The following is a 26,389-nucleotide window of genomic DNA, read 5'->3' on the forward strand; positions in this document are numbered from 1 at the left end:
GTCAGTGTAAATGGCTGTCAAACATCACACCCACATACAGAGGGCCGTAGCACTTAAATCAGTGCTCAAGGGGAGGGAAGCATTATGCTCCAGCTACAGATTTGAAGGCTGGTTTCCCGAAGGACACCGAGAAATTCTTTGCCAAGGAATTAGAAAGGTGTTTTCAGAGCTCAGAAATGCCATTGTTCCCTAACTGAACAGAAGCACTCAGACCTCCGTGCGAGTCCAACTAAAATGGAATCTTATGCTTTGCAAAAATTAATCACTTTGCAAAAATCTATCAGTACAGATGTCCTACAAAATTCCCTTTAGAGACCTCAAATAAACCCATGTAAATAGCTTTGCGGATGAGAATACTGAACAGAACAATGCATTAGCACTTCTCAAACATGTTTTGGGTACCCAGCTGGGCGAGGTGGTTATTCACACTCCCAATTCACCATTGGGGAACTGAGGGCAAAAGGTGCCCAGTGAGGTCACACGCTGAGGAAAGACTGCAAAGGAGGCCTTTCAGAAAGGTTAGCACTGGACCCTATTAACTAAGGCACATCAGAAAACAGTACACTGTGATCATTTGGGGGAATAAACAGCCCTTTCTGTAAAACAGCTGGCTGCACATACATTAAAGTGTTTTCTAAAAGGAGGGATATAGCCAGAACTTTCTATATTGGAGTATTTCACTGTTCAGAACCTGCATGCATCCCTTGGGAGAAGAACTGGTCTTGTGGTAGCAAGCATGGATTGTCCCATTTGCTATGCTAAGCAGTGCGTGTGTGCATGCATGTGTGTGAGAGAGTGAGAGTGAGTGAGAGAGAGGAGACTACATGTAAGACATTTCCCTTAGGACAAGGGACCACAGCTTAGCTACAGAGCATCTACTTTGCATGCAAAAGGTACCAGGTCCAAACTCTGGCATTTCCAGGTAGGGATGGGAAAGACTCCTGCCTGAAGCCTTGGAGAGCCACTGCCAGTCTGTGTAGACTGTACTGAGCTACATGGCCCAAAGGTACGACTCCGTATAAAGCCGCTGACCTTCCTATGCTCCTATGAGATGTGCAAAAAAACTCTTAACAAACAAATTAACAACAGGCCATATGCTGTGTGCAGCAGTAGGGGTGGAAGAAGGGCTGCACATTAACAGGGAGCCTTCAGCATCCCCGTGAAGGCTTTTTGTGCCACCAAGTGGGAGTGGGGGGGGGGTGGATTTTCAACACAAAGACCTTTCTGTGTGCATAAATACATCCTCGGGGGCTGCGCAGCCCTCATGATCATACTCCTGAAAATTGAAAAAAAGTCTTTTGCAGCAAGGGGAGAGCAGTGGGAGAGTACCCACGTTGGAGGGTATAAAGGTAACCAGTAATAATAATTTAAAAATTGTGCTTCTGAAAGTCATACTGAGGAATGCTAAATATTACATTGGGCTTTCTTAAGACCTGGAGCTTTGGAGCAACTTTTGCTGGGTCTGGCTCCTTTGGAGGAAAAAAGCACTGAAGAACCCTGTGGTGTGATTTGTCACAATCTTTTTGGTTGCAAATACACACGTTGAGAATGGGCTGTAGGGAACCAGCAAGCCTTCCTAGTCCAATTGTCAACAATCTGGCCACCCAGAAGGGAAGTCCAGGAAGATAGTCCATATACAAACTGGGCTGCAGAAACGAAACACGGCTCAGAATAGTTCTCTATATCAGGCTCGGGCTGAAAGCTGTCGACAAATGTTGTCTTCCAGCAGCTAACAGAAAGCTGTTGATGTGCTTTATAGTCCAAGCTGATACCTCTCAGCTGGTAGGGATTCAAGGCTTATCAGCCCTCTGCAAGAGGCGTTTACTCCTCCTGATAGTTTCCAGCTGTGCTCTTCAGCTTGTGACACACCGTTGCTGTGGAGTCAGTGGGGGTTGCCCGCACAGCTCATCCTCTAGTCTGTCCTGTCTCTGCTGCCCCAGACTGCTGTGCCTGCTCTGAAACACCAGCCGGACCCTCCTCAGCCATCTCTTGGGAACTGGCAGCTGGGCTCTGCCCCTCAGGCACCCCTGCATCGGCTGAAAGGCTGTCAGCTTCCCCTTCCTCCTCGTTATCTGAGACCGAGGGTGTGACACTAATAGACTCTGAACACAAAATGTGCTTTTGTTGAAATCTATCATTCCACCGCTTAACACAGGTAGAACAAAGTTCCCTTTCCTTGCCAATTTCTGCTTGAAGCCCCCCCCCCACTGCATCTGGGAGTCTCTGCATTCCATCTGGCTCAACGGCCTATACAGGTTGAAGGCAGGGGTTCTCATACTTAGGTCCCTCAGCTGGACTACAACTCTATAACTCCTACAATCTAGAACTCCCTTCAGCCATGGTGGGATGCTGGGAGTAGTCCAACAGCATCTGGGAATTCAGGTCTGAGAACCCCTGGGGTTGAAGGGATGCTGTCAGAAAAACCTCACCGGAATTGCTCTGATTTTTTTCCAAGCATTCTACACTTCAGAAGGGGCAAGCAAGGCTCTAGACAGACAAAGCTGGGCTACTGCAATGTTTCTGAAACACTGAACTCTCCCTCCCCCACAAAAACCAAACCAAACCCGGACTCTGAACTGTACTGAATTCTGTTTTAGGGTGTTGATGTTGGGTAATAGAAAATGGAAGACATTCCAAAGAGCAAGCTGGTGCGTCCTATTTGAAATGAAAAGAAGGCCTTATGGTACTTTTAAAAAATACAGACGGGGAAACCAGGAGTGCCGTGCTGCAGGGATGGGCAGGGGCACCGGTATTCCCCCCCCCCCCAGGGTCTCAGAAGGGATGCAAAGCTCTTAGCTTTCTACATGGAAATAATATTCTGCTCTTGCTATTCCAGCCATTTATTACCATTCTTCCTGTCTTAGGAATATAGGAAGCTGCCTTATACTGAGTCAGGCCTTTAGTCCATCTAGCTCAGTATTGTCTACACTGACTGGCAGTGGCTCTTCTAGGTTCCAGGCAGGAGTCTTTCCCAGCCCTTCCTGGAGATGCTGTAAGGGATTGAATCTGGGACCATCAACATGCAAGTCCTATAGTGGATTAGTTTCATGACATCCTAAAATGAATGACAGGGAATACCCACTGAAATGCACTACCTCCTTCCAAATGGCCATAGGAATGCATGGAATTTCTGAATGGCTGTTGCCCCCCCCCCCCCGCAATTATTGCATTTATGTGAGGGGAGTGGCTATGGGGCGTGACTGTCAGGGTGGGTGTGGCAATGGGAGCTGTGAGGGAGAGCACCTGAAGTTTTGAATTTGTAACTACATCACTGTGGGAATGAGTAAAATATCATGTACTGTACAACCGTTATTTCGGGGATCAGGGTCATTTTGGGGGGGCTCCTTCACTCCTCTTACTGACTCCTGGTGATGGGGGGGATTTGGAGGGATTTTCTTTCTATTTTTAACTGTATTTTGAGCTCCTTTGGCAACCACGATTAGCCTGTTTGCCATTGATTTCAGTGGCTCTCCAACTGCGAATTCGCCAACCACGAGGTTTCCCCAGAACAGACCCCTTGTGGTTGGCGAGGGATAAACCTAAAATGAAAGGGTGCAAGTTCCTACTTTGGTGTGCACAGCCCTTGCGGAGGTTTTAACCTCTCTGTTTCAAGGTATCACTTGTAATGCCATAATGGCATTTCCTGCAGCAGACAAGCTCTACAGCTCCCCTCAGCCGTTCTTCTCTCATATCTTTCCCAGCTTGTCCTGTCTACAAAACCCCTCTTGACTCCAGCTCCTGTGCCTTGCTCCTCCTCTCCCTACAAATCCTGCTTTACCTTCTTGTACAACATTTCAACATAGACTAGACCACATCGTTCCAGCTCACTTTCCACTCTTTTTCATTAGGATGCTGGACACTCAGGAGCCTCCTTTCCCAACATGCAACAACCCTTCGCACTCAACCCTGACCAGTCAACAGAGTACATCACATCCTAGCCATTTCAATAGTTCACAATGCCAACAATCAGTTCAAAGAACTCTGAATGCAACTTGTCCATGAAGCATCCTTCTGCTAAAAGGAATCATGTACAGGTATGATTTTATGTGCTCTATTGTGGCCGGATGGAATATACAGCTTCAAAAATTATACAAGAGCATCAGAACTTACAATACTTTATGCTGAAATGTACAAGAGAAATAGGGTCTTGTTTCAATTTGTAGCAGAGTAGTCATTAGAGCAATTAACCGAATTACTTGAATGAAAATATCAACTTGATTGTAAATATGGATGTCTACAAAATCTGTAAATAACAGATGTCAAGAATTGTTAAGTTGTATTGATAACTGCAGCTGGAATTGTTTACCCTGAGATAAAGAGAAATCCCCACAACTGAGGCATAGGAAAATAATTTACATGAGTATGCAACCATTCCTAGATTACAGTGATGCATTATTTAAGGACCAAGGATGATGAAGATAATTGGTGAACAATTAACCAATAATTATTGGAACAGCAAAGTGCATATTCCAATTTACATTTTAAAAATCCTTCTTAATATTGTATAAAATGATGACAACGTGTCTTATAGTTAATGAATTACTTACAAGTGTGTGCGTGTGAATTAAATCCTTTTCTGTTTAACGCCAAACAGGAGCAAATGGGAGTCACACAACAGAAAATGCATGCTGATGCCCGAGTCCCAAGTCCTTCTCAGGGAGAGGAAGGGCAGGGTTCCCGATGGATAGTTCCTTCGCCACGACAGTGATAGCCGTTTTCTTTTTAACACCAAACATTAAATCTCACCTTAAGCCACAAACAACCCAATTTTTCATCTTCTGTATAATTGATAAAGGTTTCGGCTGGCTGAAAATCACTTTATCATTGTACAATTTTATTGGCCTCGAAACTTTGAAGACGGGCTAAGTTAAAAATCTAAATAAGTAATTTTCTGTCAAATCCTTCCTGTAGTGGCTGGGTAATACCCATGCACTTCTGGACTGAAGGTCATCATCTCCCCCACTTGACCACAAGAATGCAAAGAGGAAAGCGCTCAAGGTTAATGAACCTAGTTTCCTTTCTCGGGGTCTGCTACTTCCTGAGCCTTTGTCTGATCTTGTTGCTCACCTTTAAAATACGAATTTCTCTCTCTAAAATTCGAGTTTCTCTCTCCAGCTTTTATTTTAGCAACAAGGAGGGTGACAGGAGGTAAAGGACAACAGGACTCTATATCTTTAATCTTTTTTTTAGAAGAGAGAATTTCAGCAGTTACAGGATTTTCTCATCCCTGCCAGAAAGACTATACTTTTGCAACAAGCCTTTTCACACAGGGCATAGCGATAACTGAACAAGGCGGGGGTGTTTCCACTGCCTGAGTGACAGCTCACTCTTTGCTCTTTCTTTTTGATGTTGTATGAATATATGGAGTGATTGTGGTAGGTATATATGTTAAATAAATGTTTCAGAGCCAGGGAAATGTGTGTGCACAAGTCAGTGTGTGTGTGTGTGTGTGTGTGTGTGTGTGTGTGTGTGTGTGTGTAAGTGTTTGCGTTCTTGGGGAGTATATGATCTTGCAAAGGAGCAAGAGAAAGGGTATGCTGAGAATGCCCAATAACCCATTTTTGCTTCTTGTCTCAGGACCACTGTTCCCTCTAAGGCATGTGAACATGCATGCGCTCACAAGATTTTTTTATGTCCGTTCTGTTAATTTTAGATCCCGCTCAGGTTAAATCAGGAAGGCCCAACTCTGAATGCACATGCGCACACACTGCCTTGATACAGCTGCCCAGAACAAAACTCATTCTGCACTGACATGAAAAAAATTACAGGGCAGGACCCACTCCAAACTTGCTACACTCCTGATTCATACAATACTCCTTAGACCTCAACTGAGGACCTGCCCACGTTTTGAGGTCAGCTGTTTTTTGTCCCACTACTATCCAAGATTTGGCAAGCGTGCATGAGAGACAGGACCTTTTCTGTAGTGGCATCCAGATGATGAAATGTCTTCTCAGGAGAGATCTGTCTGGCTCTACTTACTACTGGCTGCTTTTCACAAGGCAGTCAAGATTCATTTATTTCAACAGGCATTTCTCTGTTCTGTTGAATATACTTTGTTGATGCTACCAGTGCTGCTGTTTTTAAGCAGTACTCCTTTGTGTTAATATGCAGCTTTACAGACTTTGTTTCATATTCTTTTTTTCTTCCAATATTGTATGCCACTTCCACCCTCATAGTTAAAAGAGCAGAATAGAAATTCATTGAACTAAGTAATATAGCTTTGTTTCTATCTGCAGCCTTCTTTGGAACAGCCTTCACCAATCTTACCCTCACCTAGATTCTCTCCCCCCATTCCAGCCCTCCGCAACATACTCCAGCTTGGATTCTGAATTCTGAAAACCACTTCCAGCACTTCAAACTCATCGAGTGTCTTGACTCTGATTCAACTTCTAGCTTTTTATAATTCAAAATCAGAAACTTGAGATGGGCAATATCTCCTTAGAATGCTGGACTTGGAAATAAGCATGCTAAATCCCCAAAGACCGGAAACTGCTAATTTCCACTCCCAATTCAAATTCACTCAGACTACAGGAAGGAGCTCTTCTCTCCAGCACACTTAAGGTAGACCAGGATGAAAAGCTCCAGTGGATCTTGGGAAAAGAAGCTTTCCCAAGAGCTAGTGCAGTATCTGTAACCTTGAGAAAGCTATATTTCTTGAGGGTGACTAGAGTCTTTTTTCCTGGCATGATAGCAGCACACTGGAGTGGAGTGGGGTCGGGGAAAAGAAACTACTTCCACAGCTCTTCTTCTCTGGATCAGATTTTAATCCAAGCTAGAAAAGAATTTGGGGCTCACAATACTTTCCATTTTTTTTGAGCCCAGAAACTCCTATCAGAGCCCAAATATGGTGAGCTTTGCTGGTATACTAGAACATTAAAACGTCATGTAGACCATGTGATTTTCAACCCCAAAAGGAAACAACATAAATTCCTCTTTTGGACCACATAAAACTGACATAAATTTAGAGCAAAGAGGTTAAATTTATCATTTGATCTAATAACAATCAGACCAGGGGTAGGCAGTGTGTGGCTCTCCAGATGTTGATGAACTACAACTCCCATCATCCCCTGCTGCAATATATGGTGGCTGGGGGTGATGGGAGTTGCAGGTCAGCCATATCTGGAGAGCTGCTTGTTTCTTACCCCTGAATTAGATCCTGATCCTGCAACCTGAGGCTCATGTTTGCAGAAGTTATACCAGTGCAGCAGTAAACACACCGGACCCATGACTGTTTATGATGCAGCAGCTTACAGAACTAGTCCAGGGGCAACTTCTTACCTTGAATGAAGCATGCTGTTCCATATGACGTAGGAGCTGTGGCTTTTGGGCAGCAGTATAATCACATACAGTACACTTGAACTGTTTTCCTGAGAAGGGGAAAAAACCACATACACAGGCAATTCAGATATAAAATGGAAGTTCATATTTAAACAGTGAATAATGGTGAAACAAATAAACTGGGTGGGAGGGGACAGGAAGACTGTGAACCAGTTCTAACAAGTGTATATAGTCAGTTTCCCTGGGATAATATCCACCAAAGACATTTGAACTGATTTAACTAGACAACAGATGAAGCTGAGGCTGAATTGTCATGAAAGGGTCCTCGCCCCTGGCAAGATCAGGGTTCTTATCCTTCTTCTGGCTCACAGTTTCAAAAGTAACCATGTTTTCCTTTGGATGATCCAAGCACTAGACATGATGCATGAGATACATGATCAGAATTCTGGAGGATGTTTTGGTTTTTTAAAGGAACCAGTGCAAGAGGGAGGACAGAGACAGGATCCTAGGAAGCTTCCTTACACCAAGTCAGATGAATGGTCCACTCGGCTTAGAGTTGCTATGCCCCCTAGAATTTCAGGTTTCACCCGGATTTCAAGCATTTCACCTGGATTGCTTAGCCCACCCGGATTTCAGCTTTCATTCTTTTTAAAAAAAGGCAAGCAGTAGCCCTTGTAGAAGCAGAGTTGTGGAGCAAAACATGCAGTCACTATTCTGCTCAACCGCTGGACTTGGATTAAGAGAGGAAGAGCATAGGAGGCTAGCTGGGAGGGTTTCACTTTCACAAGTACAATAATCCCCTGAGGAATGTTGCCTTGTTTGTTATCAGCTGGGGATCTCTATCAGGCAGTTGAGAGGATAGCTTGCTTTTGATGTGAATCACTGTCTGCCTACCAGGCTGTCTATTGTAATGTTTAAGGACTTTCTTGGTTTTACGTTCAATGCATGCCTACTTAGAAGTAAGCACCCTTGGTTTCAATCAGATCTTCTCTCAAACAAGTATGTACAGAATTGCAGCCTTAATTAAAGGGCTGTGCTGCTGCTGCTGTTGTTCTATTGCTGCTGTTAATATGTCAAGGAAAATGGTCAGGCAAAGATATCTTCCTCAACTATAGTTGGTAGATATCCAGAGAAAATACAAATCAACTTGAAAATGCAGCTGCTAATTTGCACATGCAAAATTATTTTCAGGCCAATTTATATAATATGCAAATTAGGCATCTGGATTTGGAAAGCCAGAATGTGGAAATCCTAACCCGGCTTAGTATTGTCTACTATAGATGAATATTTTTATCAAATCAAATCAAATCAAATCAAATAAATCTCTCCAGGGTTCCAAGCAGGAGTCTTTCTCAGTCCTACCTGGAGATATACCCAGGGCCTTCTGCATGCAAAGCAGATGCTCTGCTACTGAGGGCCCATTCCCATGATGAAGTGCCACTGGGAAATGTTTTACCCATGTTATATCCCCCAATCTAGACAACCCTGCTGTTTACCAGAGGGGAAGATAGTTGCTTTGCCAGGGATAGATTTAGCAAAATCTCTAGCAAAATGGCATATGACAGGAAGGGTTAAACATCCTTTCCCCCAGCACCGCCTCCCTTAACCTATCACCTGCTTCAAACTTTTTTTTTTTTTTTTAAAGAGAAATCCTGTATCTCCTACATCAGTTTTCCCAACCTTGGGTCTCCAGCTGTTGATGGACTACAACCCCCATCATCCACAGCCACAATGCCCTTTAGCCACTGTAGCTGGGGGTGATGGGAGTTGTAGTCCAACAACATCTGGGGACCCAAGGTTGGGAACCCCTGTACTACATCACTAGTTTGACTCCAAGATACTCAAAAAAGGAAGTTGTGCCTGAAACAACTTAAAAATTTTCTTTACATACATTGGGAGCTGTTACCTCATCTTCTCAGAAAACCCAATACCAAAGGAACAGCTTCTGAATCTTGCTGAAGCAACCCTACCCCACTCCAAGTCACCTTAGAACATGTCAATACGCCTAGCAAGCCACTGACTCCCACGCTGACCTTTTTCATATTTCCCTCTCCATTGGTTATTTATTTGTTCAGTTGTAGGCTCCCCGATCCTGTTGGCCAAAGAGCAGATCATGACGCTTCAGCATTCATCTTGCCTCTTCTTCGACATTTAATTGGTTTCCCTTCTGTCCTCACGCTCACCCTTCTCAACAAACGGAGTCAGAATTTCAGTGTGAGGAGGGCATATTTAAACCTGCACAGAAATATGTTCTGCTCCCGCTCTTCCTTTATAACAAGGACAGAGAGCTGCTGTTTGAAATGCTTTCAAAAAATAGCTGTCAAGGATTTTAAAAAGGGAACCAAAAAGCACACTTCGAAAAAGGCAAGTCTACACTAACTTGTCAAGAAAGCAAGTTTGCTCTTCTATATTCTAAGTTGCTCAAGAAATTTGGGAGCCGCTTATCTGGAAAATGACAGTTTCCATAAAAGATATCAAGGAAAAGGTTTGATGATGGAAATGCCTGCTGTCTAATTAAACTATGGTGACCGTCAAGCTCTAAACTTCCTCAGCTACCACAGGCAGCTGGATCCTGGGCTGCTAAACCATTCAGAAATGCAGAAAGGTGGAAGAGAGAAGGGTTAGGCGCGTCCTCATCTGAACTATGGAAATGGCTGACTGTTCAGTATTAGGAGATAGTATGTAGGACTACAGGTCTGATCTATCAAGGAAACTCTTACCTACTTGTACTGGTATTCTAAGGGTGCTCTAGAGGCATTCTGTGCTCCAGAGGTGTATCAGATTTCATCAAACACACTAGTAGGGCCGCCCCAGTGCTGAGCAATGTAATGCGGTGGGACTCTGTGCCCCTCCTTTCTAGGGCTCAAGGCATTGTTATTATTATTTACATTTCTATTCCGCTCTTCCTCCAAGGAGCCCAGAGCGGTGTAGATAGTTAGGTTTCTCCTCACAACATAAAGCAAGTAGTTTCCAACAAGAATTGGCAACCACATAGGTTTAAAGTCCAATTAACATACATTTTATTGAATATACAAGGAGGCATGAGGCATTATTAAATCACGTGAATACATAGGGCATTCCTACACGACGCAGAACATGTTAGATTATACACACACACACGACTGGGCATTAATAATTAACCTTTACTACAGGCTGTTGTGACTAGAGAGGATTTTTGAATATGTTGTAGACTTCTGGATTCTCCAGTATATATGTAAACTGAACAGTTAGGCATGCAATTGTCTAGGTGATACATCAATAACTAACGAAATAGAAGAGTGAATTAAGCCATTAACTCCGACGAAAGGTGGAAAAGCAGTCAGGGACATGGGATGAAAGGAACATACCACCGAGACCAAAGAGAAAATCGGTATCAGAGGAAGGGTCAAGGAAGATGTCTACGGGACTAATTGTCTATTCTAAAAGAGAAGGGGGAAGTTCAAGTGAGACAAATGAAGGATGGTGGTCAAGGAGCTAAGGGACAGGTTTAGGTCAGTTGAAAGAGCAGACTCGGAGTAAGTGACAGAAATAGTTTAATCAAAAGAACGGCCTAGGCACAAGAAAAGTCAGTGTTAGGGAGAGGAACCTACAAGGGGAGAAGAGAGAGTGTATCACTAACAGACAAATAGAAATCTGGAAGGAGAACAGGAAGGGATGAGCAAAGGACCCAAATTCATTCGGGTAGCAAAATCTGATTGATCCCCATCTGGACTTCTGAGGAGGGCAGCAGGGCTGATCTGAAGCAAGAGTCCAAATCGGCTCGGGGAGAAGGATCAGGAAAAGTCAGGGAGAAACGGCATCATTCAAAGAGGGGAAGGTCGCTAACTGGCTTTCCTGCTAGGGAGAGATTCTAAGGTGGGGCTATGTAAATGACAGGAGAGTGATGAATTCTGGGGCTATGAATGCTGAGTGATGAATTCTGGAATGAAAGGCAGTTCTTGGCTTGCCAGGTGGGTGCCACCTTTGGAGCAGAGGACCATTCCGAAGCTCTGAGAAATTTAGCAATCAAATACGAGCTTAAGGCGTGTGGAATTGGGGGAGGGGGAGGGATGTGTCTTGAATTTTGAAAGATATTGCTCTGATGCTCTTGGGAGAGAAAAATTGGCTGAAAGTCATCCTTAGCCAACATGGACTGTCAGTGGATGCCAAATACCTCTTTGGCATCTATCATGATCAGATTCCCATCATAACTGGGTTTCGCTCCAGAAAACGGTCCAGATTTTCATGATCTTTGGACTGACCCAAGAGTTGAGGGTCCCTAATGTATTCTCTTTTTATTAACCACCCACCCCTTTCCACTTAAAGAAAGAAGACTTAAAAGGTTTCTGGGCGGGCTGACTAGAACTTTTAAAAAAGAAAAACCACACAAACACACTCTCATTCATGAATGCTTAGGACGGGAAGGGAAAAACACAGACTCCCAAGGGTTGTGGAAGGAAGGGATGCCCTCTATACGCATTGCAAAACAGATGTGGCAGACCAGATCCTTGGAATAGCCCAAGGCAGCTCTGCTCTGGATCTTTTTGGGTTGGAATAGTTATACTTACAATAACTTGTTGAAAAAGGGGCCATCTCTGGCTTCCTGTGCTAATAGTAGCCCATTGACACTTCCAAAACGAAGGCGATGGGCATACTTAACGAAACAAAGGAGTTTCCAAAAGGGTGTCAGACAGGAGCCATATGAGAGATGTGGATTCCATGGGCAAGTCAGGAATCTGCTGAGGGGGTTTCCAGAGATTTGAGGACCCCTGTGGCTTTCATGTGGATCTGAAAGGAACTTGGCCATTTGCACTGGTATGCACTGAGCATGGTAAGTGTGCTCTGGATGCTTTGGGACAATGGAGATGGAATCTGGGAAGGTCTCAGATTGTGGGGAAACAGCCATACCGTTAGCTTCGTCTGGAACATTGGGGAGTCCTGGGCAAACTCTTAAAGGGATGAAATGCATTATGCCTGCTTCTTTCTCCCTGTTAGCTTCCTAGGCTAGCCCTAGCATAAGTTCCTAGGCTAGTCCAAGCACTAGGCAAGGAACATACCACTCCTGGACTACTTCCTTTCAGACACATGTCACCCATGCCCAGCACCTCTGTAGAGGTGCAGAATGAAGATATGGGGTGTACTGCCAGGCCCTAAATTAAAAGCCTGTAACAACAGGACTACAGTGTGAAGAGGAGGGAAGATTAACTTTTCCTTCGCATTGTTTTTCTGCCAAACAACTATCTCAAGTGGTTATTTGCCCCTGAAGCAGCAGCTTCCTGGAAATCACAGATTGGAGGCTCCAGAGGTTTGGGAGCTGCCTGTGGGGCTGCACTCCTGTGTCAGAGCAAGGCCAATATTGAGCACCCGGCTCACAATTTCAGAGGGGATAAAAGGGAACTCACCATCAGCAGTGTGAAGAAGTTTGTGGGTCTTCAGGGTTCCTTTAGATTTGAACTTCTTCCCGCACATATCGCACAGGTGAGTCTTCTCTGTGCTGTGGCGGTTCATGTGAGCTTTCAGGTTGCTCTTGCTGCGAGTGGCATATTCGCACAGAGAACATTTGAATGGCTTGATGCCTATAAGGAGGATTAAAAAATGGATATAGCGTTTCATGAAACTGGTCAGTCAAAAGTTTAGCTAGTGAAGAACAGACACTAATTGGAAGATAAGACATTCTAGGGCAGGGGTGGCCAGTTGGAGGCTCCCTAGCTGTTGTTGGACTACAACTCCCAATAAATTGGGCCTGGGGATGATGGGAGTTGTAGTCCAACACAGCTGGAGAGCCTCAGATTGGTCACCCTTGATCTAGGGCCACCATCTATTGCAGTGATGTTAAAAAAACCAAAAACACCACACCAACAACTTCCATGTGGTAATGCTCCACACATGGAGAGAGGGGGGAAAGAGACATTGGAAAGCCCCAAGGAGAAGGCTTAAGCTGGTTGCAACCAGCTCCTCTGCCTAAGATGTGAACTTGCATCCATTCACAGTGGAGACAGTGGCTTCGGAGAGGAACTGAGAGGTCTCATCTAGCCTAGCTCTAGCCAGCCTTTCTTCAAGGAGCCTGCCTCCTAGTGTGCCAATAAAAGGGTCATCGGAGGGGCTCTGCTCCACGTGCCAACAAGGAGGGAGGCTCAGCTGTCCTGCATTTCTGTGCATGATGGAGGGAGTCTTGGCTTGGTGCGGGGGACACATAGGAGCTGAGGAAATTGATGAAGGATGTGTCTGGGAGAGTGGAGGATTGGGGAGGGTCTGGGGGCAGTGACTTCTAAAGTAGCAGGCAGAGGGGAGATATGGTGGTGGGAGTTGAGCAGGCCATTACAGGGGGAAACGGTCCAGACAACTGAGGTATGTTCCTTTTTCTGGCTCTGTTCCCAAGCTGGCAGCCCCAGGGAGCTCTGGGAACACTCCCTCAAGGATTAGGGTGTTGCAGATGAATGCCAGGTCAGTAAATGATAAACAGCTCTAGTCCACAATTTGATTGTGGATGAGCATGCTGACCTGGTATGTGTGATGGAGACCTGGTTTGATGAGCTGGTTGGGGTTGGTCTCTCACAGCTTTGTCCTCCAGGTTTCCTGATCCTGCAGCAGCCCCACCTTGGGGAGGGGGCGTTGCAGTCATCTATCGTAAGACCTTTTCCCTTTTCAGGTGCCCGGTTAGGCAGTCTCCAGATCTTGAGTGTCTGTCCTTGAGGATGGGCCTCTGAGACAAGCTGGGAATTCCTATAATCGGGCAGCAGCGATATACTGCGCTGAAAGGCATCATCTCACACTGCGCAGGAGGAGGCAATGGTAAACCCCTCCTGTACTCTTCCAAGAAAACCACATGGCTCTGCGGTCGCCAGGAGTCAACACTGACTCAACAGCACAATATTTCCTTTTTGATGTACCAACCACTTTGCTCCACTTCAGTCTCCCTACCTGAGCTGAACAGTGGTGGCCTCAGTGGTGGCATTGGGTTCCCCCAGATTAATTGCCTTGGGGGACTCCAATGTCCATGTTGAGGCCCTCCTATTGGGGGTGGCTCAGGACTTCATGGCCACCATGGTAACCATGGGCAATTGGCATCATGCCTAACTACGTGGCAGGACTTTGGATCTGGTTTTTGCTGAACAGGAAATGAATGATCTGGAGCTGGGGGAGTTTGAGATATCTCCCTTGTCATGGACTGATCATAATCTGTTCGGGTTTAGTTTGACTGCTCCATCTACCCTCTGCAGAGGTAATGGACCAATTTGAATGGTCCGCCCCCAGAAGCTTATGGATCCATTCGGTTTCCAGACAGCTCTCGGGGAGTTTCCAGTGTCTAGAGCTGGAGACTTTTGTCAAGGCCCTAGTGAATCTATGGAATGTGGAGGCAGCCCGGGCTACTGATTGCTCCTAAATGCCCTCTCCAGCTTGGTGAAGCCCGTTCTGTTCCTTGGTTTTCTGAGGAGCTTAGGGCAATGAAACAACTTGGATAATAGCTGGAACAGTGCTGGGGTAAGAGTCTTAACAAATCTGACCAAAGATGGGCTAGAACCCATTTTCGGGACTACTCCATGGTGATGGGGGTGGCGAAGAAACGTTTTTCTCTCTGCCTCCACTGCGTCTGCTCAGTGTGGGCCTTTTTCATGTAGCAAAGTTATTGATTCACACATCCCCCTGTGTAATGGGGGAAGGAACTATCTATAGCCCGCTGTGACCAGTTTGCATGCCACTTTGATTTTGATCAGGGAAATCACTCCTTGATTTCCGAGATGTTCAGGGCTCTAGGACCTCAGAAAGGGCCTTTTCAGTTGCTGCCCCGCTCCTTTGGAACTCTCTCCCCTACAGATCCGGCTAGCCCCTTCCTTACAGATCTTCAAATCGCTATTGAAGACCTTTCTTTTTCGCCAGGCTTTTGCCCTGTAGTTTATTTTTCTGTTCTTTGGTAGTTACTTTAGTTTTTAATTCAGAACGTAATTTTTAATGTTGCCTGTTTGCTTGTTATTGTGCACCGCCCAGAGTCTTTGGAGTGGGCAATATATTAATTGTCTCTAATGAATGAATGAATGAATGAATAAATAAATCTTTGCAGATAAATTTTCTTGCATCCATGCCAATTTAAATGCCAGGATTTTGGCAGTTCCGGCAGATGTGCCTTGGGTACCATCTGGTCCAATTGTGTTGGATACTTTTCAGTTGGTGCAGCCTGAGGATGTCGACAAGATCCTGGGCAGTGTGCGGGCAACATCGTGCAATCTAGACCCTTGCCTTTCATGGCTAATAAAATCTGCTAGGGAGGGTATGAGCAGGTGGTTGGAGGCTACAATAAATGCTTCATTAAGGGAGGGCAGGATGCTATCATGCCTCAAGCAGGTGGCAGTGAGACCATTATTTAAAAAGTCCTCCCCTGACCCCTCCAACCTGAATGACCTGTTTCTAACCTTCTCATTTTGAGCAGGTGATAGAGTATGTGGTGGTGTCTCAGCCGCAGAGGGTCTTGGATGATTAGATTCCGTCCTGGATGTGGGACTGAAACTGCCTTGGCCTAGTGGATGACCTATGCCAGGAGCTTGACTGGGGGAGTGCATCTCAGTAGGCTCTGTTGGACCTCTCAGTAGCATTCAATACTATCAACCATGGTATTCTTCTGGACTGTGTCTCACGTATAGGGATTGGAGGCACTGCTTTGGAGTGGCTTCAGTCTGTGCTGGGGGACTACTGCTTGGCTCCTTGGGCACTGACTCATGGGGCACCACAGGGTTTGGTTTTGTCCCCCAAGCTGTTCAACACCTACATGAAACCGCTGGGAGAGATCAACTGGGAACTTGGACTAAGTTGTCAGCAATATGGAGTTGACACTCAGCCCTATCTCTCCTTATCACCTGATCTTAGGGTGGCAGTGAATGACTTGAATCAGGGCTGGAGGCCGTGATGGGCTAGATGGGGGCTAGTAAACTGAAGTTAATTCCAGACAAGATGGAGGAGTTGTAGGTCAGTAGGAGAGTCAATTGGGATGAAAGGATTCGACCAGTTCTTTCAAGGGCAGTGCAACCCCATCTAGAACAAGTGCACAGCTTGGGGCTATTCCTGGACCCGGCTCTGCTTTTGGATGCTCAGGTGGATGCAGTGGCCTGAGATGGTTTTGGCTCGTGCCACAGCTGCCTTCCTTTCTCGAGAGGGCAGATCTGGCCACAGTTAGTCACATCACGGCTGGATTACTGTAATGTGCTCTATGCAGGGCTGCCCTTTAATATTTTGAAAATGCAGCTAGTGGAAAATGCGGCAGCTTGGATTTTATCCGGAGCTGCACACTGGGATCATATTACACGCATTCTGAAAGAGCTGCACTGGCTACCAATTTGTTTCAGAGTTCAATTCAAGGTGCTGATTTTGACCTTTAAAGGCCTTAATAGTTTGGGCCCTGGATATCTGAGGGACCACCTGCTTCAGGGGTTTCTGCATGTTTCATAAGATCATCAGAGAGGGCTCTGCTCTGCGTGCCGACAGTGAGGGAGGCTTGGCTGCTGAGCACACAGGGCAGGGCCTTCTCAGTCATTGCCCCCAGGCTTTGGAACGCACTCCTGGCTGGCATCCACTCCTCAGCCTCTGTCACAGTTTTTAGAAAACAAGGAAAAATGTGGCTCTTCACCCAGCCTTTTAAATGAATGTACAGTTTTTACTGCTGCTGCTTTTTGTTTTATGTCTTACTATTTTATATAGGTTACTGTTTTATATAGGTTTTTAAAACTTTTAAATAGATATATATATATTTAATATCTGTACTTTTTGTATTTTAATTGTGCATTGTTTTAATTATATTGTAAACCGCTTTACAATTATTTTAATGAAAAGCAGTACAGAAACCGAACAATAAATTAGATAAATAAATACATTATAGAGATATCTCTCCTCATGTAAACTTGCCCTAAGATCTGCAAGTCAACGATCTAACCTACTGTGAGCCAAGAGCATGTCCAATATGCAATGATGAAGCACTGATTTTTATGATCATTAAAAACTACTTATAGATTAAGGTGCCTAATTTCAGCCAGAATCCACATATGCTTGACTTTGGCTTAGTGTATTTTGGGCACATAGGCCATGGAGGCTGCTTAGCTGGGGCAGGGAGGGTGTCTGGAGCCATCCATTTTGGGCCCAGCTCCACGACTGGAGGCTTCTTCTCTTGCCAAGCGTTTCAGGAGGGGCACAGAAAGGAAAGGAATGATGCCTCTCAATACCAGTTGCAGGGGAGCCACAGCAGGAGAGAGGGCATGCACATACCTCTTGCCTGTGGGCTCCCCAGAGGCATCTGGTGGGCCACTGTGTTAAACAGGATGCTGGGCTAGATGGGCTTCCTTGGGCCTGATCCTGCAGGGCTGTTCTTATGAGAGAGCAGAGCAGTTCCTGCCTGCAGGGTCACACTCCAGTGGACCACATACCCACAGGAGAACATGCAACTTGGAAATGGTGGGGTAGACCAGGGGATGTGGCACAACAAGGTCCATGGATTTTGGCTTCCCCAAGGCCTTGGGTTTCTCTTCAAGTGTCTGGGATAAAAGAAGTATAAAATGTGGTATGTGGCACATTACGTTGCACTCTGACACTTTCAGTGTTAAAGAACAAAGGGAGGCTCAAATCCCAATTTGAAAGTGTGCCAGCAGCAACTGCTACAGGTGTAGACATCAGATGAAAAACATGGGCAGGAACTCTTCTCTTTCTGGCTCAGTTCTCTTCTCTGAGACTTTTATTGTTCTTTCTGCTTTTCATATCCTTGTATTGTCCTGTCTCTCTGCCTTCAGCCCCAACTGGCCTTGCCCTTTTCCAAGTCAGGTCCTTCCAAAAACTCTCAAATGATAAATAATTTTAAAAAATCTGAAGTTTCAGAAGGAGAATTAATCATGATTTGTCTGTAGACCAGAAGAAGCAGATGGGTTCCAGATGTGAAGTCTGCAGGGTTTGGGGATCTACAATTTGGTTCTTTCTTTCTTTCATGTATAACCTGCTCTTCCTCCAAGGAGCTCAGAGGTTATTTATATGGTTATTTTTATCCTCACAACAACCCTGTGAGGTAGGTTAGGCTGTGAGATACATAACTGGCCCAGAGTCACCCAGTGAGTTTCATGGTTGAATGGGGATTCGAACTCGGGTCTTCCCGGTCCTAGTCCAACACTCTAACCGCTACACTTTTGGTAGCAAGTATTTATGGAGCTTTACCAACATCCGGGAACTGACAACCATAAGCCTTACTTAGACAACAGTAATAATTTAATCTACCCTTCAGTGCACAGATACTATTATGACTGCTGCTATGAAATATACTAGATATGTTTTAGGAGAGAACACTTGCTTGATAACAGTGATGCACTAATTCATAACCAAAACAGATGGAAAATATTAATTAGCAAAATGAACATGTGGTTTGAAACTAGAGGAACTACAAATAAAGAACATATCAGCTTTTGGAAATCTCCCACTCTTAACTTATTTTGGAGATAAAGCAAAGTTCATGTAAATCAGTTGTCTGCTTTCAGAATACCGAAGCAAAAAAGGAAAACTGAAGGAGCACAGAGAGGGCAGGGAGATTATTTCAGGGACAGGTAGAAGGGCACTGGCTCTAATCAGGAGTCAGGAACCCTGACAATTGATTTAGGTGAAGGTTATATGAAGCAGTGAGAATGAAAAAGGAGAGTTAAAAGCAGGAGGCGGCCAAGGAGGAGGAGAACTGAAGCCAGGAGCTGTAAAAGCGTGTCCCAACTAGGCCACTGGTGAAGGTTCCACGGGAGAAGAGGAAGAAGTGGGTGGTGAGAATAACCTCTCTCATCCAAACTAAGGCTTCCAAGGCTGAGGGGAAGCCAGGAAAACTCTACATACATATATTAAAAAACCCGCTTGCATGGATAAAGGTGCTGGGACAGCAGCAGCCTCACAATTAATTGTTCTGCTGGCATGAATTGCCAGAATTGTGAGACTCTTGCATGCCTAAAAAATGATCTCTGCGCTGGTCAGGTTGGTAAAAGGAATGTGCAAACAGGTTCGAACCTGTTCAGTTTGATGGTCCAAAATTGAACCAAATCCCAATTTGGTTTATCGGAATGACACCCCCCCCACACACACCCCAGCCATTGTGGGGCTCCCCCCCCCGGTGAAAATCTTCCTTAAAACTTTTTTTTTACTCCCTCCAGGGGGCTTCTCCGAGGCCATGGGGGAGGGGTCTCCAGAGGTTCGCCCTCCCCCTGCTGGCCTCCATTATGGATCAACCTGGCTCAGGCAGTCTTCGGCCTGTTCCAGGCCTCACCCCCATGACGGTGACCATTTTGGAGGCTGCCGCGCATGCCCAATGGGCCTCTGTGTGACCTGGGTTGGGCATTTCGGAGGCCTCCACGACAGGGGTGAGGCCCAGAATGGGCCAAAGACTGCCCAAACTGGGTGATTTGGCACATAATGGAGGCCAGAGGGGGAAGGGTGAACCTCTGGAGACCCCCTGCAGCCTTGCAGAAGCCCCCACAGAGGGGGTGAGTAAACAAAAAAAATCACGAAACCCCCTCCCAAACCGGGGGGGGGGGGGAGTGTGAGGGGGTGCAGTTCAGACTCGAACCCAACTGGGCCGATCAGTTTGTGCACATTACCTACAGGTAATGTGTTGTGTAAATGATTGCCCTTTTTAAATACAGCTCAGCCACACTTACCTTCGTGCGCCCAAATATGACGCTGAAGGTCCGACCCATTCTTCATGAAGTAGAAATTGCAGTAAGGGCATTTCACAGCTCGCTTCCCTATCAGGCCTTTTAGTTGAACCCTCCTGCCAAAAATCTCGGAGATGGTGTTCATAGAAACTTCTGGGGCAGAAAAGCAAAATCGGTGCATAAGAAAACAAACAGCTCTAGCCTCGTGGCACACATGCCAAGAATAAATGAAATACAGATTATTAAGACTGTCCCCTGCCATGACTTTTAAGAAGCTTGCCTTTTGCACTTTCTTCCTCCCTCCCAGGTGGGGTGTTACAGTCTCGGGAAATTGCCTTTTTAATATATGGCTCTTCCAGCGCTGGTCCTGGGGCTTGTGCACTGTGGGCCTCCACAGCAACTTACTATTTTAGTGACAAATTAGAAGCTGGCTGTGCCACCGGGTCAGACTTCCAGCAGGAAGCCTTCTCAGGGGGCCAATACCTAACAGGGCAGCTTTGCTAACCAAATATTTATGGGCTGCAAAACTCTCCGAGAGGCGCATAACATTTGTTTAAGGTTCCACCCGGGATTTCTGGAGAAACATCTGAGCTGTCAACTCATTAACCACTGCAAAAGGCTTCAGAATCCAGATGTGAAGCGGTAATAGCTAGAAATAATGAGGTGATGAGGTTGTATTGTTTAATCTCAACCATGTGCAATAATCCAGATAACTGTGTATATTTTAAAAGTTGCATGTGTATGATGGATTATATGGGGAGGGAAGGGAATTCAAGACTAGATGTGGGAACCTCGTCGGCTGGTCATTAACTCAGGCCTTAGAGCCCACTTCAGAGGAGAGCTGGTCATGTGATCGTGATCATGAGTTGTTGCCTTTGCTAAGCAGGGCCTGCCTTGGTTTGCATTTGGATGAGACTACATGCGAGCACTGTAAGATACACTCCTTAGCGAATGGGCCATAGCTCAGTAGTAGAGCATATGCTTGCTTGCATGAAGAACCCAGGTTCCCTCCCTGGCATCTCCATGTAGGGGAAAGAGAGATTCCTGCCTATAACCTTGGAGAAGCCGCTGCCAGTCTGTGCAAAGAATATTGAGCTAGATGGACCAATGGTCTGACTTGGTATAGGTGCAGAAAGGAATAGGGGCAGGCGACATCAGTTCCTGTGACTGGCAGGCTGTATAAAGCCTCTGGATTGGCCAAGCTTGGTACTAATAACTAACAGAGCAGTGCTTTCTCCCTGCTGCAGTTCACAACATCCAGCTTTCCTATAACTGTGGTTCTTCAAGTGGATCATCTGGACATTCACACCAATGGCGCTTCTGCACCTCATCAATGGAAAGATGTTTACTATCAGAGATGTGGATTTTTCAGGGAAAGGTCCATTGGAAAAATTTCTGGATGCATTTAACAGCACAGGAGCTAGGCCAGTTAAATAAGCTAGCAGCCCTGGAGTTTTGTTTTTACCTGCTTTTGCCTATAAGTGGCATATACAATGTAAAGTAAAGGTACAGTCGTGCCACTGAGTCGGTGTCGACTCCTGGCACCCACAGAGCCCTGTGGTTGTCTTTGGTAGAATACAGGAGGGGTTTACCATTGCCTTCTCCCACGCAGTGTGAGATGATGCCTTTCAGCATCTTCCTATATTGCTGTTGCCCAAAATAGGTGTTTCCCATAGTCTAGGAAACACACCAGCGGGAATTCGAACCGGCAACCTCTTGCTCCCTAGGCAAGTTACGTCCCCGCTGTGCCATTAGGTGGCTATATAACTACCGTCGATTACCCAGATGCCTTAGGCCACTCTTCCACTATTACACAACATTCCTAACCGTTAGCGCAGCTTATCTTACCTGGGTGGTTTGTCTTTATGTGTGATTTTATAAGTCGGTCTTCAGAAAATGATTTCTCACACACAGGACAAGAATAATTCTTTTTGTCCTTTAGAGGAAAAAGAAAAGATTATATTATCAGTTCACTGAGCTGATTGCTGCACTCATTACACGCTGAAGAATATACAGCTCCCAACAAGGTGATAACTGGAAGGCAAATTTCAGCTGCCATTATGAAGAGCAAGAACAATTATTATGATGAGACATGCCAAAGGAAACAAAAAAATTAGGCTTCGTTACCACTTTGCTGATCTCCGAAGGATTCCTAGCTTTGGTTACAGCACATGAGGGTGTGGGAGTACAACATTTAAAATGTACTTATGGTCTGCCTAGTTCCCGATCTGAACAGAGATGTCTACAAGTTGCATCTAAGTCTAGATCTACACCGATGTGAAGATGAGGTGCCAGAATACTCCATAAAATGGACCATCTGGTGATGGACTATAGCTCAGTGGTAGAGCATCTGCTTTGCATGTGGAAGGTCCCAGGACCAATCCCTGGTGGCATCTTCAGGTAGGGCTGGGAAAGACTCCTGCCTGAAAAGTTGAAAAGCCTCTGGTAGTCAGTGTAGGCAATACTGAGCTAAATGGACCAGTGACCTGACTCAATAGAAGGCAGCATTCTATGCCCAACGTATTAGAGAGAGCAGTTTCACCCCATCGTGAGATCTTCCGCTCTTTCCAACATACGAGAATGAGGAACACGTCTCTCTCAGTGGTGCAACCACAAATGCACAACTTTCAGCAGGTTCTACTGAGGCATCAGAATTATTGTTGAGCAGTACTTATTTTTATGTTTCTTTTTGTTCCATCGGCTTTTGAAGTGTGTGTTTATGGGTACACGGCAAGCCACTTTGGGCTTCTCTTGCTATCCTGTTTGTCGAGCATAACTCAGCACAACGATGTTGATGTTGCTGACACTTAATTTAGGAGGGCATGGGGCTCTCATGCCTCCTTGCTAGTGTAGGTAGGCATTGATATTTTCGGGACTGGCCGCATGCCAGTGGGGTCAATGGAGGGTCAAGAGGGCTGGCAACAACCACACAGCAGGCCCATTAAACTGAAATTGCATTCTGCAAACCAATGTTATATCGGAAAGGAGTTCTGCACCATTTGACTCCCCTGTCATCTCAGAAAACAAAGAAATGGGTTCCAAGTCCAAAGAGCATTCTCCCTGCTTGAATGTGTATATATATATATATATATGCACAATTGGATCGGAATGGTTCAGAAACCAAAGAAAAAATTTGAAGAACCCCAAGTAAATTATATTTCCAGAGCTAATAATGCCAAAGACAAACTGATGAGTTTGAGACTAACCAATTTTGAACATATGGTGTTAGCGCGAGGAGGGCTCTGGGGAACCATAACAGGCTGGAAGAGACTTAATGCTGAACTTCTGTAAATGCCAGTATTTGCTTCCGGAAAAAGTCAAATGCCAAAAAAGGCACAGAGATAAGGATGTGTAGGTCTTGCTGAGAAATGGCAGAGCATGAAGGAAATATCTTCCCACGATATTGGACTTTGGTATGCCAGTTGGTACAACAGCTGTATTTAAATGTCCTTCCTTGGCAGACAAGGATTCTAATGCTGAGCACTAAGAAGAGCAACTAAAACCTAAATGGTCATCTTCAAAGTATCTCTGGATCTGTTCTGAAATTCCTTCCACAATGTGAGATAAAAACTTTTAGCCCAACTCCCCAGCCATCTCCTTGCATTCAACCACATGTGAAAGAATTATGGATGCATTCATGATGAAAAGAAAACTGATCTTGATAGCAAACAGATACACAAAGGTTACACACCTACCTTCTCACATAACAATGCTTTTTTCATGTCAACTAGGCAAAGAGGCACCTTTTAGAGTGGGGATTCTCTTTATATTAAGCAGAGGGAGAACAGTTGGCCTTATAACCCCAGCACAGCAGCAGTTCAGTGGCTGTTGCTGGTGTCTACCTTTATTTCTTTATTGCTCAGTTTTGATACTGCCTTTCATAAGACATCCCAAGGCAGTTTACAAAAGTTAAAATGCAATAAAACTCCATTAAAATCACATTTAAAACCTTGAAATCAGTTTAACTGTAAAAACCATAAACATTTTAAAAAACAAACCTTAAAAAGACAAACAGAAGCAGGAAAGCTGAGAGGCCTGGCAGCCACTAAGGGGTAAAAATGTGAAAAAATGAATTGTTCTGTTAAGAACTAATCTGCCTACTTTCCTTTCACTATTCCTACAACTGGACTAAATTTGGTCCAAATTGGTTAGGCAGTTCACAAGTTAGCCCACTTGTGCCTCAAATGTTCACATGTCTGCCATCGTGACCTGGGGTGGATGACATCATCACAAATTACCCCGTTGAGATGTCCCTTTGTGTAGGGTTGCCATATTCTGGCTTTCCAAATCTGGGTGCCTAATTTGCATATTATGTAAATTGGCTGGAAAATAATTTCTGAGAAGAATAGTGACTGCACATTTTGCTTCATACCTCCACTTCTGCAAGGGCTAGAGCTTAGCTTTTTTTTTTTAAATGAAAGTTGAAATCTGGGAGAATCTGGGTGGGCTAAGCCAGTGTTTTTGGAATCAAAGACCGGTACATTCTTTGTGCACAGTTTGTGCACACAAACTGTTCTCTGTGTGCATGCTTTGTGACCAGCAGTTAGTAAAGGGGTCACCCCCCCTCGCTCCCATCCCTAGGCGCCCCCCAAACAATTTTGAGCTGGGGGGCGGATGCTGCTGCTGGATGCTTTCCAGAGCTCATTTCTAGGCAGACAGCCCTCACAGCTGGGATAACACTCATTAGCTTCCTGAAAATGAACGTTATCCCAGCAGTGAGGGCTGCCTGCCTAGTGGCCCCCACCGGCTCAAAATTGTTTTGTGGGGGGAATTAATTCCTCATGGACCAGTACGGACCGGCACTCAACTCCTCACGGACTGGCACCAGTCCACGGACTGGTGGTTGAGAAACAGTGGGCTAAGCAAGCTGGGTGAGATGCTTAAAATCCAGGTGAACCCCAGAATTTCGGGGGACATGGCAACTCTACTTTTTGTCACTCACTACTACTGCACCAAATTTGGTTCAAATTGGTTAGGCAGTCCACAAGTTAGTCCACTTGTGCCTCAAATGTTTATACGTCCACCATCTTGAATTGGGGTGGATTACATCATCACAAACTATGCTATTGAAGTGTCCCTACAAGTGGACACAATTTGGTTCATATTGGTTGAGGCATTGCGAAGTTGATGGTGGTGATGTGGTGACAGCCAACAGCCTGGATGGCTTTAAGAAGTCTCTCAGTGGCTACTAGTCTAAAGACTATAGGCCACCTCCAGCCTCAGAGGCAAGATACTTCTAAATACTAGTTGCAGGGGAGTATTAGGAGAGAGGGCATGCCCTCTGCTCTTGCCTGTGGACTTCCCAGAGGCATCTGGGGGGCCACTGTGTAAAACAGGATGCTGGTCTAGATGGGCCTTGGGCCTGATCCAGCATGGCTGTTCTTCAGTGTTTATGGGACACATACTCATACACACACACACACACAACCAGGTGATCACATAAACTTACTTTCCTTAAGGAAAGTAGGCTAAAAAGGTCCTTTGTTGTTTTTTTAAAAGCAGACACAGATGTCAAAGAGCAATCATTTACTGGGAAAGCATTCCCGAAAGGATACCTTGTGTTTCTTTTTAAACTGAGAGTCCTTTGGGGCCAGGAAACCAGCTTATCATTCTTTTCTATGTAAACCACTTTGAGAAGGTTTTCATTGACAAGCAATGTAGTAGTAGCAGCAATACTAATCGAAGTACTGAAAATCCATAGGCTTAGATGGTCTTAATAAACCAACTCTGTTATTTCCCCTTTTAAATGCTAATTATTTTTATTTTTCATGCAGCACAAATAAAAATAAAATTATCAAGAAAAAATGTATGGGTGGGGGGAAGCAGGCAGCACTCATTTCCTAAAATCCCAAACTGCTTCCGAATGAAGAGGAAAACACAGAAGGGCAAAGGAAGAGAGACTGGAACATTTGAAGTGGGGGAAGAAGCTGATAGATTCGCAAGGGAAGGGAAAGGTCAGGTGCACATAAAGAGTACAAGACAACACCAAGTGACTGACCACATTATTAATGCAACATTGAGAGATAGGTACAATGTTCCTTTTCAAGCAAACATACCCTTCCCTTGATGACTGAAATATCAAATGACAATCTGCACGCGTGAACTGATTTTGTGGGGCGACCTGAGCAGTACTGTATTGGAGGGGTGGGGTATACATGTTTTAGATTAAAAAATAAAATAAAGGGGGAGGGGGGAATCCCTCAGAGATGAAAGATGACAAGCAAGGACTTCATACAAATACGACGAATACTTCCATATCTTCTTATATCCATCACAGTTTTTAGAAAGCTTCTTAAATCTTGGCTTTTTACCCAGGCTTTTACACGACCGTTTCTACTGCTGCTTCTATGTGTTTTTACTTATTTATAGTTTTTATGCCTGTATTTTATAGTTTTTAAATTAGATTTGTTTTATATTTTTAGCTTAATATTTTAATTGTCATTTTTATTGTATGTTTTTAACTTTTGTAAACCGCCTTGGGG

At 44.9% G+C, this 26,389-nt stretch overlaps 1 protein-coding gene across 7 annotated transcripts in view; it reads right to left on the reverse strand.

Annotated features, from left to right (window-relative positions):
* The window catches only part of ZFAT (zinc finger and AT-hook domain containing), a 133,551-nt gene that overhangs the window by 44,742 nt on the left and 62,420 nt on the right, over positions 1-26,389 (reverse strand). For 6 of the 7 annotated variants that reach the window (XM_053248962.1, XM_053248961.1, XM_053248964.1 and 3 more), the window contains exons 8-11: positions 21,756-21,843; positions 19,911-20,060; positions 12,660-12,833; positions 7,279-7,367 (exon numbers count right to left, since the gene is read on the reverse strand). In XM_053248962.1, coding sequence (XP_053104937.1) covers positions 7,279-7,367; positions 12,660-12,833; positions 19,911-20,060; positions 21,756-21,843 — 501 coding nt within the window. The remainder of the gene's footprint in view (positions 1-7,278; positions 7,368-12,659; positions 12,834-19,910; positions 20,061-21,755; positions 21,844-26,389) is intronic. The other variant, XM_053248968.1, reaches the window with a different exon arrangement.

This window comes from Hemicordylus capensis, chromosome 4, assembly GCF_027244095.1.
Source record: "Hemicordylus capensis ecotype Gifberg chromosome 4, rHemCap1.1.pri, whole genome shotgun sequence".
Lineage (NCBI taxonomy): Eukaryota > Metazoa > Chordata > Lepidosauria > Squamata > Cordylidae > Hemicordylus > Hemicordylus capensis.